Source organism: Chamaea fasciata, unplaced genomic scaffold (assembly GCF_029207755.1).
Source record: "Chamaea fasciata isolate MVZ Bird 193981 ecotype frontalis unplaced genomic scaffold, bChaFas1.0.hap1 SCAF_19, whole genome shotgun sequence".
NCBI classification, from domain to species: domain Eukaryota; kingdom Metazoa; phylum Chordata; class Aves; order Passeriformes; family Sylviidae; genus Chamaea; species Chamaea fasciata.
In genome coordinates this window covers 7967313-7981991 of record NW_027094104.1, presented here as the reverse complement: position 1 = coordinate 7981991, position 14679 = coordinate 7967313, and the positions used below count along the sequence as shown (strand labels likewise).

Genomic DNA, 14679 nt, shown 5'->3' with positions numbered 1-14679 from the left:
TTTAAAAATTCTCACAAATGAAGAGGCTCATCAGTCTTCTCAGCATTGTGTGTCTGAGGAAGGAATGCTGGGAGCAGAGCATTTCAGTGGGATGGGGTGAATGTGAAGAGCTTAAGGAGCAGAAAGGCTGTGTGATGTCAGACTTGGTCTGCTCCACTCTGTTCAGGGAGGTTAATTATCACCCAGAGCTGTGGCCATAGGGTGTAGCTCAAAAGCTGAGTCCTCACTATGCTTACAGAAAGAACTAAAACAAATTCCAGCAACCAGAGCCTGTAATAGCACCAGAATCAGAGCATTTTCCCCCCAGCTCCCAGTGATTGCTCCAGGCAAGGACATTCCATGGTGTGTGGGCACTGGCTGGGAGAACTTGCCCATGGTGCCATTACCAAGTGGGAGAGGGAGAAATATTCTAGGTTGGACCCATGTCATCTGCTGTCCCTACACAGATCCAAGGCAGTTTCTTTATTGGGGGGGCATGAACTGGCTGGGGCTGGACGCCAAGCACACAAATCAGCACTAATTAAAACCTTACAGGGTTTGCAATCTATGCAGCTCTGCTCCGTGGACACTGAGCAGCCACTTGTTCATTCTATCATCAAAACCACTGTGTCTTTCCCTCCTGGAGCATTTTAACCCATGAGAACACAGATCAGCTGGCTCACTAAGCTGTTCCCTCACTGCTGGCACAGTTTATTGGGGCTTTGCTCTGTGACAGAACTCTGGGTATTCTTGAAAGTGCCACTGTATAAGATGTGGGGGGTTTGCTGCAACAAATGCTGTTGTCTCCGAGTGCTTGTTTAGTTTTTGAGAGAAGGTTTGGTGCAGAAAGGAAGGAACTAGCTGGAAAATGGCCAGTGAGTGTGGAATTATGGCAACCTTGGGAGTTTCTGGGCTATCAGTTTCATTTGGTGAAAAACAAGAACCTAAGGTTGCCAAGCCAAGCCTTTGCTAGCCCCAAGGCACGACCACTGAGCAGGTGCACGCTGCAATGTAATTCTTTTTCTCGCCCACTTATAACTCAGTTCTTAAATCATCAAATAATACTGTGAACATGTCCAAACATCCCCAGCTGCTTTAGCAGCTTTATTCCACTGGCTTTCAGTCAAACACTGGTTTTGGTAGATTGTAGAGATCACTGAAAGACAAGTTTGTCCTGCAGCAAAGATGCATTGATCTGTAGAACAGTTCTGCTCTTAGAGCACATCTTGTGATGCTCTGTTCTGTAGACCAGAGACACGGGAGAGTGGAAAGCACACAGGGCACAGGCAAGTAAACAGGATTTGATACACAGCTCTGTGAAGAACGTGCACATAGATAAGTTTATGGCATGATCCATGTGCCAGCTGGCACCCTCAAATACACACAGTGTAAGATCTAATGACGATCAAGTTTGTTAATGAATTAAAAAAAAAAAAAAAAAGAAACCAAACCCAGAATAAAACTAGGCAAATCTGCCCTTTATTTGTCCAGGATGTAATTAAGGATGTAGTGAAGTAAATGTGGAATTAAATGGACTACTGGAGATCTAGAAGGGCTGACAGAAAACCATCTTCACTCGATGATCCCAGGCACAGTTTGCTTAAATGAAAAAGTTATCTTGTTTTTACAGAACTGAAGAATAGAAGAACTTCTGCTGTGGGCACTGATGCTGAGACTGGACACACCAGCAGTGCTGGGCTTGGAGTCTCTACGCCACAAAAGCAGCAGCATCTCCTGGGATTGCAGGTGGGATTGCAGGTAGGACTGCAGAGGAACATGCATTTGGAAAAGGATGCTGTGGCCCTTGAGAGGCCAGGCCCTGTGCATTGTGCAGTCTTTGCTTTGTGTCTTCCTGCCTGTGGTCTGGGAGCCCTGTGTATCCCAAGAATCTTACTTCTGATAGAGCTGTTTAGAGACCAGCTCTGTTCTTGGTCTCAGTCTCCACCAGGTCATCCCTGGAGTGTTCCAAAACATCCCCATTTCCCAATCTGACCTCATGTTTGAGCAAACCAGCCTGGTGCCTCAGTTCTGACAGACTGATCTCAGCAGTGGGGGTGGATTGTGAGGAAATGATGCTCCGAGGAAGTCCGTACTCTGACAGGGGGGTAGGTTTCTTTTTCTTACATCAAGAAGGTGAAAAGCCCTGCTTTTCATATAGCAAGCCTGCTTTTGGCTAATGTGCTTGTCAGAGATTTGGATATTCCCCCAAGCACAATCCCTCCTGAACAGAGAGTGCCACAGACAAGTTCTCCACAATCATCAGCACAGATCCTTAAAAGCAAAGAAATCCATATTTTTCTGCTTGTAGGAGTTTTTCTATCCCCGGTGGTTCTTGGTTTCACAGTAATGTTACACAGAGGAGATTAAAGGAAAACATTTCCTGCCTCCAGAATTTCCCTTTGGAATCCCTATTAACAAAAAAAGTCTTGTAGTTGTGAAACCTGTTGACTGGTTTTGCTGTGACATAAAACAGGCACTTTCAGTTCTCTGGGTATTCAGTAACAGTGTGAGTGTTTCTGAGATTTCAGATACTGTCAGCAAAAGCTTTTTTTTTTATATATCTGAGCTTCATTGTTTTATAAGAGCTGTGCAAAAGCAGCCTATGCATAAGAAGCAATATGGCCATCTCCCCTTGAACTTTCAGGGTTAATGTTTAATAAACTATAAAGCTATAAAAAGTTACAGTAGCCCTTTGCTATAAAGCTGCATCCCTGGTAGAAATAAATATTTCTCTGGCTGTGGCGTCCGTCTTTGCAAATCTTTCCCTCTGCTGGTGGGGTGATGTACTCTGGACTGACAAAGATTGATTTCCCACTGGCTGGGGATTTTCATAACACAAACTCCTCTTTCTGTGGTGGATTTGCACCAAGTCTTGTTTTGATTTGTTTCAAACCAGACACAAGAAAAAATGGATGTGTATCTAGCCATCATCAAGGGGGGCAGGGACTGCTTCTGGATCGGAGCTGCAAGCAATTAGTGCATGAAGAATATGTTTATGGTTATGTCTAAAACTTTGGGCAAGGTGGTGTTATGAAAGCTTCTTGGACTGTAACTATGGCCACTTCGGTAGTTTACATGTGTTTCCAGTGATACTTCTTCCAGGTTAGAGATAAAGGGTTCCCATTTTAGGGCAGATCAACATGATTAAGAAAAATACAGGAAACTTCCGTTGTTTGCAGTAAAAAGTGTTTCGTTTCCCACTCTTTGTTAAATAAGCTTCTGGTGATAGATGGGAACAGTACAAAACTGAAATCTTGCCTGAGAAATTGGATCTGTGTGCAGAGCGTCTGGGAATGCTGGGAGACAGGGTGTGCACGTTGGTATAGGGAGATCCAGAGGCAAGACCAGCCCAGTCCTTCCACACCCCTTGGCGAGGCAGTACCTGGTGAGCACCTCTGGGCAGCAGCGCCTCTGACACTCACTCACGGGTATCTCACCATGCGCTGCTACAGGATAAGGCTCCCAAAAATTGCCAAAGCCCTGATTTGCCTCATGGTTGTAACACAGTTCTGCCTCTTCATTTTCAATTCCAGCTCGTTTGACTTGGCAAAGACAAAGGTTTTCAGGTAAGGGTCCTATTCCTTCATGGCATGCACTGTCTGGTGTGGGGGCTTGTGCTCGTTTCTCTGTTATAAGTGTATATTGTAAAACTGGCTTTTTGCAAGATGTGTGCTATATGATTAATAACTTTGTGGTAAGGACATTTGTTTTTATTTCTGCTATTAGTAAAGAAAACTAGGCATGATGGTAGTAGTTGATATAGTAGTTGCTTGAACTGTTTGGTCAGGATAACATCCAGTGAACATGTAAAGAAGACCATGCTGTTCAGATACCAACTATCAGCATCTGAAGAAAGCATGGACCAAGGCCCAAACTGGAGGTGATAATGAGGAATATAGCCAAGAAACACACATGCTGTAAAGAGGTGGACCCAAGGAGGGACCATGCTAAACAGTTCCTGGAATATGGAAACTAGTTTATGGAAAAATATGAATATTCAACAGATTGATACAATAGAAAGGGCATTTAAAGAAAGCCTCTGAAGTAGCAGGTTGTGGACTTGGTTGAATGTCAAGTCACCCAGCCGGCTGTACTTCTTTTTGCTTAATTTGTTTCCTAATTGTCTTCATTTTTATTATTAAACCTATTTCTTAAAATTTACCAGGAAAGTGAACTCTGGTTTTTACATTCTCTCTTTCTCTGTCTGTCTTTTTTATCCTGCAGCTTGCACTTCTGACCTGAGTTAGGTGACCACTTTACTTTAGCAGAGCATGGTGCTGGAAGATCCACAGTCAAAAACCTGCTTCTCTTGGGTCACTGTTTTCCAGGGCTTCCTTTTGTAGATCTCTGAAGCAGATTTTGCCTCACTAATCCTACCTGTTTTCATACTTTGGCACTACATAGTATTTGCTTTTCCTGTTGGCCCCCAGAAGGACCTTATTCAGCCCTAATCCAAATTGCATTGGTGGACAGTGAATTTGGTGGGATAGCTTTGAATTTATGGCGAGTTCAGTAGCTGATTCCTAACACAAAATACGCTGTATACTGGGACACCAGTGTCATGTAGAGATGATATCTTGATATCTATTTTATATAAATGGTCAAGTAAATCCTACAGGAATGGGTGTGGAGGGAATTACAGTGAAATATCTCCAGCATCACTGGCTGGGAGCACTGCTCCTTGCTTCAGCCCTTGCAGACACTTGAGCCTTTCCCAGTACAGGAATGGCTCGTGGATGTGTTGGTGCTGTGTATAGGACACACCACTCCCCAGCCGTCCCACCACCCTCATCTGGTCCCAGCTCTCCCAGTGAACTCATCTGGCTTGGCTTGGTTCTCAGCTGAAGGTCTGGGCTGGTGCTGTGGGGGCAGGCAGGAGGAGTGAGGCTGGGAACATCTGCAGCTCTTCTGGAGGTGACTGGAACTCAGCTCTAGCAGCTTGAGACCATGCTTTGAGGACAGCTGTCAACTGGGAGAGGTTGGAATGTGCACAAGGGAGGTGGGAGGGAAAGGAGTGAAGGAGGAGGTGTAGAGAAGTGAAGTGAGTTGTCCTTGATCCCAGAGCCCATCAGTGGCAGAGTCGGAACAAGAAGGGGCTCTCCATGTTCATCTGCTTGAAGCCATTTCCTCCTGCTGTAGTTTCAGAGAATGGAAATGCCTGTATTTATACAACTTAAGTAAAACACAACGAGGTATGAGCTGTGTGTGGTTGTCTGTGTGGCAGATCTATTTCTGTACCTTGTATGTCACGTAGAATACACGAAGCAGCATTTTCATGGCTTTATCCTCTATTTGTCCTTGGGCTTTGTAAAAGGGGAGGAAAATGACAGTAAATGTCATTGAGCTTCTGCAGTTGTTTGCCAGCTGGACTCTAGAGCCTGAAATTCACGGAGCTGCTTTGACCATTTGTCTGGATTTAAAATGCTGGTCAGGAGAGCAGGGTCCTGTGTAAGCACGAGTGCTTGGCCATGTGGGCCTGACTGCAGGGAGCAAGGTTTGGGATGTGAAGACCCCTTGGTTTTACATTTTGTCTCTGGTGCAGCATTTGAAGTGAAATAGACTGAGGTGGAATCTGCCCTGCAAGACTGCACACAGGGAAAGCCTGGAGCGGGGGGGATGGTTTCTCATACTGAAACTTCTGTTTCATTTGTTCTCTGCACTTTAATTTCAAAGTTTGAAACATCATCTTAAAAATACAACAGAAATTCACCAAGAGATTTAAGATCTGCCTGAGCGACCTTACCAAATTTCTCTTTTTTTAGAGTGTCTGTATAAAATCTTTCCTCCTATAGGGCAGTAAACAGTAACAGTGAGTTTATACATGAAGCACTATGATAGAAAGCACATGCTGCACACTTGGTTGAAACTGGCTAATGATTATGAGAGAGGCAGAGCTGATAGGCCATTTGCTACAACCACTCCTTTTTAGCCTTGCAAAGGTTCATGTATTTGTCTGATACGAAATGATTTTTAAAAGCCTCCTTTGTTGATAATATCCTGAACACTTTCAGAGTGGTATGACATTCATCAAATTTTAGCAGCAACTGGGCCGCTATCTGCAGCCTGTTATCTGCAGAAGTGCTTTTTCTCCCATTATCACTTCCGAAGCAATCCACAACGTTCTGAAACAAGTGCGTCATGCAACGGCTGAACATGAGTGTGGAATCAGCCACAACCATGCTGGTTTATGCTGAAAAGCTTTGCTGTACATAAAAGCTCAGCTGCAGATACTGTTCACCTTCCTTTTTCCTGTTCTACCCTCCAGCCATGTGCAGAGAAGAGGGATTGTTTAGGACAAAACCCCACCACTTCTGCCTTGATTTTTTTTTCTGGGTTTCAGCACAGTCTTGTTGCAGGTGGCTCTTCTGCTGTCAGCAGATGTGTCCTCCCGTGATAACCTTGTACCTGCCTGTGCCTCTGAATCAGGCAACAGGGCAGCTGCAATATTAAAGGCAAGGGCTAAAAATGTAGAGATTTTGCATTTTAATGGCTTCACAGTGTCTGCCTTCAGACACATGTGCCTGGTGAGTGCTGTGTGATGCCCTTGCATTGCCTGACCAAGGCGGAGGAGGAGAGAGAGAAGTGCCCTGTGGCCCCAAAAGCTCAAAGAGGTGATGTAGGGTAAAGAAGTGAGTTTCACTTCTTCTTAGACTTCCCTTCCTGAATTCTGGAAGATCTTCATGCTCTGTTGCTGAAGCACAGGGCTCTGCTGGCAGTGGAGAGAGGCAGATGGCTGCCTCCATGGTGTGTGCCGTGTCCTGAGCCCAGGATCTCCAAACCAACCCCGCAGTGCTCCGGGGACATTGCCAGGGGGCCTGCCCAGTGCGTGGCAGAGCTGAGCTGTAGTGGTTGGCTGTTACTGCCAGTGTGAATGTTTCATGTGCCAAGTGCTGAGGAGAGAATGTGTGCTGCTGGGATTTGCCTAGTGGGGAGATAAGCAATATTCAGGCTAGAGCGGTGTAGGAAGTTGAACAACATTTTGGCAAAGTTTAAAATGAAATTGCTCTAAAGCACAGAGAGAGGCTCAGAGTCAAGAGCACTAGAAATGGGCTGAAGGGTGTTCAGTGTTAAGTGTGTGTGATGCATCTGCTTTTCCTTTGATTGCATTCAGGAAACTGAACATTTTCCAACATGCCCCAGAGACACAACAAGTGGACACCCGAGAGCAACAGGGTTTAAATTATTCTGGTAATGGGAACTCCAAGAGCATTTTAAAGGTGACTTTGGGAGGACACATCACAGGACTCAAAGATGTGGTGGAGAAGACACCAAGCTGGAAAGGGAAGGAGGAGCAGAAGGAAACAATGAAACCAGTTATGAGGGTTAAGGAAGCCAAGGAGAACATGACTGTGAAACCACCACCCCAGCTGGAGGGAATCAAGAAGACAGCAGTGAAAACAACCCCTATAGTGCAGGAAAACAAGGGGAAAACAACAGTGAGGCCAGCTCTACGGGTGGAAGAAGCCAAGGAAAAGACAACAGTGAAACCACTTCCCAGGGAGAAGGGAGGCAAGGAGAAGGCAACAGTGAAACCATCCTCTGGGGTGAAGGGAGCCCCTGAGAACAACACATCCATAGACCAAGCAAAACCCAAAGCACCTCCTGCATCAATGAAAACTGTAAGACCAGCTCCTCAGACTGCTGCAGTGACACGGAAGAGGAAACTGAGCGCTGCTAACTTTACAACTGAGCCACACTGGGATTTTGAGGACGAGTACCTGCTGGATAAATCATCCCCCCCCTCGGTAGGTGGGATGGTGTGGATGGTCACCAAGAATGGTGCCTCTCCATTGACCTCCTCCTCCTCTGCTGGCCCCTGGGCATGTGTGCCCTTTGCAGCTGGGGATGATTTCAGAGCTGGTAGGTCACTCATTGGTATATGCAGATGCTGATGGGACCCAGACAGGAAGACCTCAATATACAACATCTGCATTCACATGAAGACTCAGGTTAATTAAATTTGAGCTTCTCATAATTACTAATGTCCAGGAACAGGGCCTTTAGGAAAGGAGTAAATTATAGCAAAGTTCTCAGCAAGCAGATGAGACAGGTTGTGGTGTCTCATACTGTCTCTGTCCCTCATCCTATGCTGGTCACTCTTTGTAAAGCTTACCCAGAGCAGTTTTCCCTGGCACCCCTGTTTCTGGAAGGCTTGGAATAGGTGGGTCACCTTCTCACATGTTGAGTCTCACTCCCAAACCTGATCTATAATTCTGCAGAGAGAGGGGGTGACTAGAAACATTCCCCCCTTCTTTATTTCCTGCATGATCAGAGTTTTTCCTTGTTGCTCTGGCACTGATCCAGTCTAGCTCTGGAGGCACAAGAAGCCCCAAGCCTTGGACAGAACCGGCTTGAGCAGGAATGTCCCTGTTTCTGGACATGAAATATGCTGTGAGTGAAATGATGCCACCATGAAACCCTTGACAAGGTTGTCCTCAGTGCTCTCCTGTGGGTACAGGCAGAATGAGGGCTGTCACCTCAGGCTGTGACACGGTTGTCATCGTCATCCACGGCAGAGAGCCCAGCTCAGCCAGGGAGCACTCAGCCAGGCTTTGCCAATGCAGCCATTGCTGGGGATTTGAGCTGGGCATGAGGGTCCATTTGGTCTCTGTTTTTTTCTTTCAGTAGGTGTTTGGGGGAGGTGTCTAAGAAAGTAGAGCCCAAATTGACTCAGCAGAAAATTCAGTGTAGTGGAGCTGTTTGCTTTCCATCTGCACACACAGCCTCACACTTGCCAGCTGCAGTGAGATCCCCCTTGCAGGATAAGCTGGCTTGGATTCCCTTCTCAGCTGCACATTTCACTGATTTGTTTATGACATTGAACAAGTTGTTGCACATTTTTTCTTACCCTTAAAGGGAGTGGCAATGGTGATCTGATTTCATTTGTTCGACAGTGTTTCCTCGGGTGCGCTCAGGACCTTGTGAGGTGTGTTGCCAACAGGGACTGTTCATTATAGCATGTATATATTATTGTAGTGTATTCTTAGTGCTTACAGCCTTATTTGATGCATTGAGGTTAGACCTATTACAAGTGTTAATTTGCATCAGCTAATGAGGCCCAAAAGCCAGTAAAAAAAGACAGAGGAAAGTCTCAGAGACTTGGAGTCATCCTGGTTCCCTTGTCTGACTTTTCACCAGCTGGTTATGGATGTAGTTAAAATTGTGCTTCATGTTCCTGGTGATGGGGATCATGAGAGGAGTGGATGAGGTACCACTGGAGTTCCTGTGTTTCTCTTTGGTCCTGCCACAGACAGGCACAGAAGCACCGGCACTCAGTCAGGTTTATCCCCTCTGCTCATCAGTCATTATTGTTTCCTTTTTGTTTTTCAAGACCTGCTCTGAATCAGTAAGGGCCAGGGCTGCCAAGTCTGACTGGCTGCGGAATCTTTTTCTGCCCAACATCACACTCTTCATAGACAAGAGATACTTCAATGACAGTGAATGGAACCGCCTGGAGCATTTCATACCCCCCTATGGCTTCATGGACCTGAATTATTCATGTGAGTCCCTCAGGGTGGGACTTTCAGACTCCTAACACGAACCTTATGCTGAGTAACTGGAGGTTTGCAGCACCTCTCCATCAAAGGCATCAGTCTAGGAGGATCTCATGGTGGTTTCACTGTGTTCATCCCAAAAGCTCTTGATAACTCACCACTGTGTTTGCTTCACAGTGGTAAAGGAGGTCATATCCCTGCTGCCCCCAAAGCCCCACCAGCAGCTGCTCCTGGCCAACCACAACAGCAGCGTGCCCACGTGCATCAGCTGTGCTGTTGTGGGCAATGGAGGAATACTGAATAACTCCGGAATGGGCCAGGAGATTGACTCCCATGACTACGTCTTCAGGTAAGGCAGCCTCCCTTCTCAAAGATGCACAGCTAGCTTAGTGTGGCTAGCCCCTAACTGTGGCTGGATCACTTCATCTCTTCTAGTATTCCACTCCTTCCCAGGTGCCAAAAATGATGGATGGCAGGAGACAAATAGTCCAAAAGTAATTGAAAAGTTATTAAATATCCAAAACCTGTGGTCACAAATGAGCCATAAAGAGCCATCTCCACAGCAGGGGCTCTCCTGCAGATCAGGGTGCCAATCAGAATGGGCCTAGTCTGCCCTTCCTCCAGGCTAACACTGTCTTTTCCTGTTAGGAATGTGCATGTGAGGGGTTTCAGTGGTCACCTAACTCTGCTCCTCTGTTTGATTTCCTTGGCCAGGGTGAGCGGGGCTGTAACCAAGGGTTATGAAAAAGATGTGGGAACAAAAACCTCCTTTTATGGATTCACAGCCTACTCCCTGGTTTCCTCTCTTCAGATCTTGGGACACAGAGGGTTCAGCCACATCCCACAGGATAAAGTAAGTGAGGTCCCTGCTATGTGCACGCACACCTTTGACAGGATGCTGTTTGTCTGTGTGCTTCCGTTCTGCTCTTGCCACGAGGAGCAGAGGGGCTGGGGCAGCCCTTTAGCATTACCCTCAGAGAGGGGACCTGCACTGCCTTAGCTCAGTGAGTGTTTACAGTGGCAAGTTGTGTCAATGCCACCCCAGCCTTGAGGCATGTAGAAGGAGCTGCACATCAGATGTTATCTCCATTCTGCTGCTGTGGGCTGGTTGGGAGCTGCAGACTGAAGATGTGTGTCCAAGAAACTCAGTGAGCCAAGATGTCTGCCTGCATTTTTCTCAAAGTGCTGTTCACTAATGCTCCTTTGTTTTCTTAGCATGTCAGATACATTCACTTCCTGGAGGGAGCAAGAGACTATGAGTGGCTGGAGGCTCTTCTGTTCAACAAGGACATCAGGAAAGGATTCTTGAACCTCACCGGGTAAAACAAACTACAGCCCCCTCTGCCCCTCCAGTGATGAGCTCTCTGTTGTGCTCTTTTCCTCTCCCACTGCTCAACCCTATGGAGGACCAGGCCAGGGTAAAGCCAGGGTAAAGCCTCCTTCCCCTGTCAGACTTGCAGGCAGAAATCTTTCATTTCCTCCACAGAACTGAGCACTGCTGTAGTCAATACACCTCCTTCCCAGAGGTAGCTGGTCTCAATGATGTGTGGCCAGAGCTTAGAGAAAACTTTGTGGCTTTTAGGGATGAACACGTGCTGCTGGCTGGTCTGGTGCGGCTTGCTCATGGATGAAGGCCTGGTTTCACCAATTATTGCCTGTACAAACACATGCTTTTGATTCTCCTGTCTCCTTCTGTTGCCTCTCCTCCCTGATCAATTCCTCTGCAATGCACACAGGCTATGGAGGCTTTGTCATAACGTGGGAAATGATACAGAATACCTTGACAGTGTTTGTGGTTATTCTCTTACCACCAAGTGCATTAAGTGCATCAGGGCTGATCCTTTCCAGCTGTGATGAGGTCTAAGTGCTTTTCCTGAGTCTCCCCATTCCTGTCCTTAGGCAGAAGCCCCGGCAGAAATTCGATGAAGATTTCACAATGGACAAATACCTGGTGGTTCACCCTGATTTCCTCAGATACATGAAAAACAGGTGAGCTGCAGGTTGTGTGCTCTAACAGGCTTGTTCTTCCTGGCCAGCACCATCTCTCTCTGTCTCTGGCCTCTCCTTCACTGTAACCACAGTTCAGCCTCACCAGCAGCCTGGGGATAAGTGTCAGCCAGCGTGAGCTCAGCTGAAACTCTTTGTGGTGCTGCACTGGGACACTAGTGGTGGGTAAACATCCAGAATCTGGGAGCTGGAGAAGCAACAGCCATCAGACAGTTTGGTTTTCTACATCCAAAAGAGATCCAGGGTCAATTGCAACTTTAGGTGTAGGAAGAATGTTGCTGAAGTGCCAGAATAGTTCATCTCTAGCTCAGGACCAGCCCTTCATGTTCCCTCTGTAACAGACCTTTTCTCCAGAGATTCCTTCTAGACTCAGGAGATTGGTTGTGCCCTCAAACACGACAACAGGCTCTTCTTCAGCATCCCCTTTGCCTGGCCTGGCCGCTGCTCTTCTGTGCCTCTCCAACCCTTTCCACAAGCCTGTTGGCCACTGTCACCATAGGATCTGCCCATCATGGGCCACACATGACTGGGAGATGGAGGAACAGGAGCTCCTGTTGTGCCCTACTTTGGCTGCCTTTACCCTTCAGTCTCCTTGAGGGCTGCTGCCTTTCCTGGAGCCAGATGGCCGGCACTCCCTGCCTGCTCTGACGTCCCCCCTCTGACTTGGGTCCTTTCCAAGGCCAAGAGGACTCCATGCTATTTTTTCCCAGTGTTTACTCCTACTTTCCTAACAACTCCTGGCACGCACAGTGCAGCTCCTGGCAGGTTTTATGACACTCCTCTGCACCTTCCCTATGTCTCGTTTCACTCCCAGATGTAGATGGGGAGCAGGATTTACCAGGGAGCTTCAAAGCCACCTCTGCACTGCAAAGCAAAGGACAGATTTAAGAGTGGTGGGCTTAAACCTACGAGATCCTTTAATCCATCCCCTCTTTACCCCTACTGCCTCAAGACCTACCACTTCCACAAAGCTGGGGCAGAGCTGGGCTTAGGTTGCAGTGCAGGTGGTGGAGAGTTCTGGGCACACTCGTGGCTTCTCTGAAATGCCTCGTATGGCCCCAAGCTGCTGCAAGGAGGGAAGATGCCTCATGGGCCACAGGGGGACAAGATGTGCCCTGCTTGAACCATCACAGCCAGCAGCTCCTCAGTGCTTTCCTCTCTCCTGCTGCAGGTTTTTAAAGTCTAAAAATTTGGAAAAGCACTACTGGAGGCTGTACAGACCCACAACAGGGGCTTTCCTGCTGCTGACTGCCCTCCATCTCTGTGACCGGGTAAGGGTACAGTGATTCTTACACCCAGAACTGTCCGGAAATGGGAACAGGGGACAGAGGAGAGAGCAGGGGTGGCTGCTGTCTGCCTCGAGAGTATATGGGCTCATGTCAGCTGTGGAGGAGCAGACTGAAGATGAGAGACAGCCCCAAAATAGCTCCCATAGAGGTGGTGAAGCCTGCTGTGACCTAGAGCACATGATCTCTCAGGGAGGCAGTGAGGGGACGGCAGGATCTCTGGAGCCAGTGCTCACAGTGTGGTCCTTCTGGACCCCCACATAGGGTCACCAGAGAAGCCCCAGATGGCATCTCTGTCCTGTGCTCACTCCCTGTTTGGGAGCTGTGTCCTGTATTTCACCTGCTCCCTCCACCCCTGGCACCCCTGCCCAGTGAGTCCTGCCTCTTTCCCAGGTCAGTGCCTACGGCTACATCACGGAGGGCCACGAGAAGTACTCCGATCACTACTATGACAAGGACCGGAAACATCTGGTTTTCTACATTAACCATGACTTCAACCTGGAGAAGCAGGTGTGGAAAAGGCTTCATGATGAGAATATCATGAAACTTTACCAGAGGACCTGACTGTGGCAAGGGCCATTTCCTGGGAAATCTCAACAACACCTCACTGGGAACAGAAGACCACCAGAGCCAAGGTTAGCTCTGGACTGCCAGGCACATTTCATCCCCACAAAGACATTTCCCCTCCTTCAGCACCTCTGTTATTTCACAACCCTTCAACAAATGTGTGAATGCTGCAGACCCAAAGGCCAACAAGAAAATGCAGCGCGACAACAAAGTCTCATCTGGTTGTGCTGCAGGACTCTTGCTGGTTATCGTAGGAACGGGTATTATGAGAGCAGAATCCAGGATGGATATGGTCCTGTGTCCTTTGTGTAATCCAGGTTTTCACTCTTTGCAAGGAGATGCTCCTCAGGCTGGGGCCACTTCTCTTCTGGGGGGGTCCTCTCCATTAGCAATGCCCATTTTGGAGCTGGGTATTGTCTAAACAAACTCCCTGAGGAGCTGGAATGGATGGAGGTGAAAACATAGATTCTGTTTCAGGTTGACTTAATTTCTGTGGAGGGGGTGCTGCACTCACTGTGCTCCCTGCAGATGAAAAGGATGGCCTGGACACTTTCAGGTGACCAATCTGAGAATGAGTTTCACCTCTGCTCCCCAGTGTGGCCTTGCTATGACACCTCCAGAGGGGCACTGCCATCAACTCAACAGCAGGTAGCTGCACTCCATGGTGCAACAGACCTTCTGTACCTCGTGCCTCTTGCCCCAGGGCTCCCCTGGCTGCACTAAAATGTGAATTTTGTGGCACGGACCTGATGTGGCAAAGCTGACAAAGCTGGACTTTGTCATGCTCGGCTCCCAGCTGTGCCCAGAGCGCTGTGTTTGTCCTGTTGCCAGGAGAAGTGGGGCTCTCCAAGTCCAGGGATGGATGCTATCTGTCCTTGGTGCTGGCTGAAGTGCCTGTCCCCCGTGGTGCTGAGAGGGGCCCAGCTTCAGCCAGCAAACCTGGAGTGTGCTGGCTTCCTGGAAGGGGTTTTGTAAGCGAAATAAATGGCACGACTTTGGCCAAGCCGATCTTTCGTGCGGCCCTGTGGGCTGTGGTTATTTAGTGCACCCGGAACTGAGGCTGTAAAGGCTGAGATACAGCAGATGGCAAAGGCAGGACAGGGCAGGGCTGAGGGGTAACGAGATTACCTCCACCTCTGCAGCTTGTGTGGACACGCCTGAGCGTCCCACACCTGTTCACCTTGCAGGACAGGGATCAGCACCGGCCAAACACCTCCCTGAGGAAGTGGATGAACACTGGTGAGTTTGTCCTTGTCCCAGCAACTGCTCTCCAAGTATGTCAGATACTCAAGGCAAATGCATGAAGGGCTGGATGTTTCCCCCATGACACTATGCAGGCAAAAAGC

General features: G+C 48.0%; 1 protein-coding gene across 3 annotated transcripts; it reads left to right on the top strand.

Moving 5' to 3' along the window:
• The first annotated feature begins 1569 nt into the window (after positions 1–1569).
• ST6GALNAC1 (ST6 N-acetylgalactosaminide alpha-2,6-sialyltransferase 1) lies at positions 1570–14323 on the top strand. Of its 3 annotated transcripts, XM_066200408.1 has the most exons (10): positions 1570–1737; positions 3513–3545; positions 7091–7724; positions 9311–9479; positions 9651–9822; positions 10188–10326; positions 10689–10792; positions 11373–11462; positions 12652–12751; positions 13160–14323. In XM_066200408.1, the coding sequence occupies exons 1-10, from the start codon at positions 1646–1648 to the stop codon at positions 13328–13330; spliced, it is 1704 nt and encodes a 567-aa protein (XP_066056505.1). In that variant the 5' UTR covers positions 1570–1645; the 3' UTR covers positions 13331–14323. The 3 variants fall into 3 exon arrangements, with proteins under 3 accessions (XP_066056505.1, XP_066056506.1, XP_066056504.1); XM_066200409.1 differs by lacking the exon at positions 3513–3545; XM_066200407.1 differs by lacking the exon at positions 1570–1737 and having other exon boundaries at positions 3418–3545.
• Positions 14324–14679: the final 356 nt, after the last annotated feature.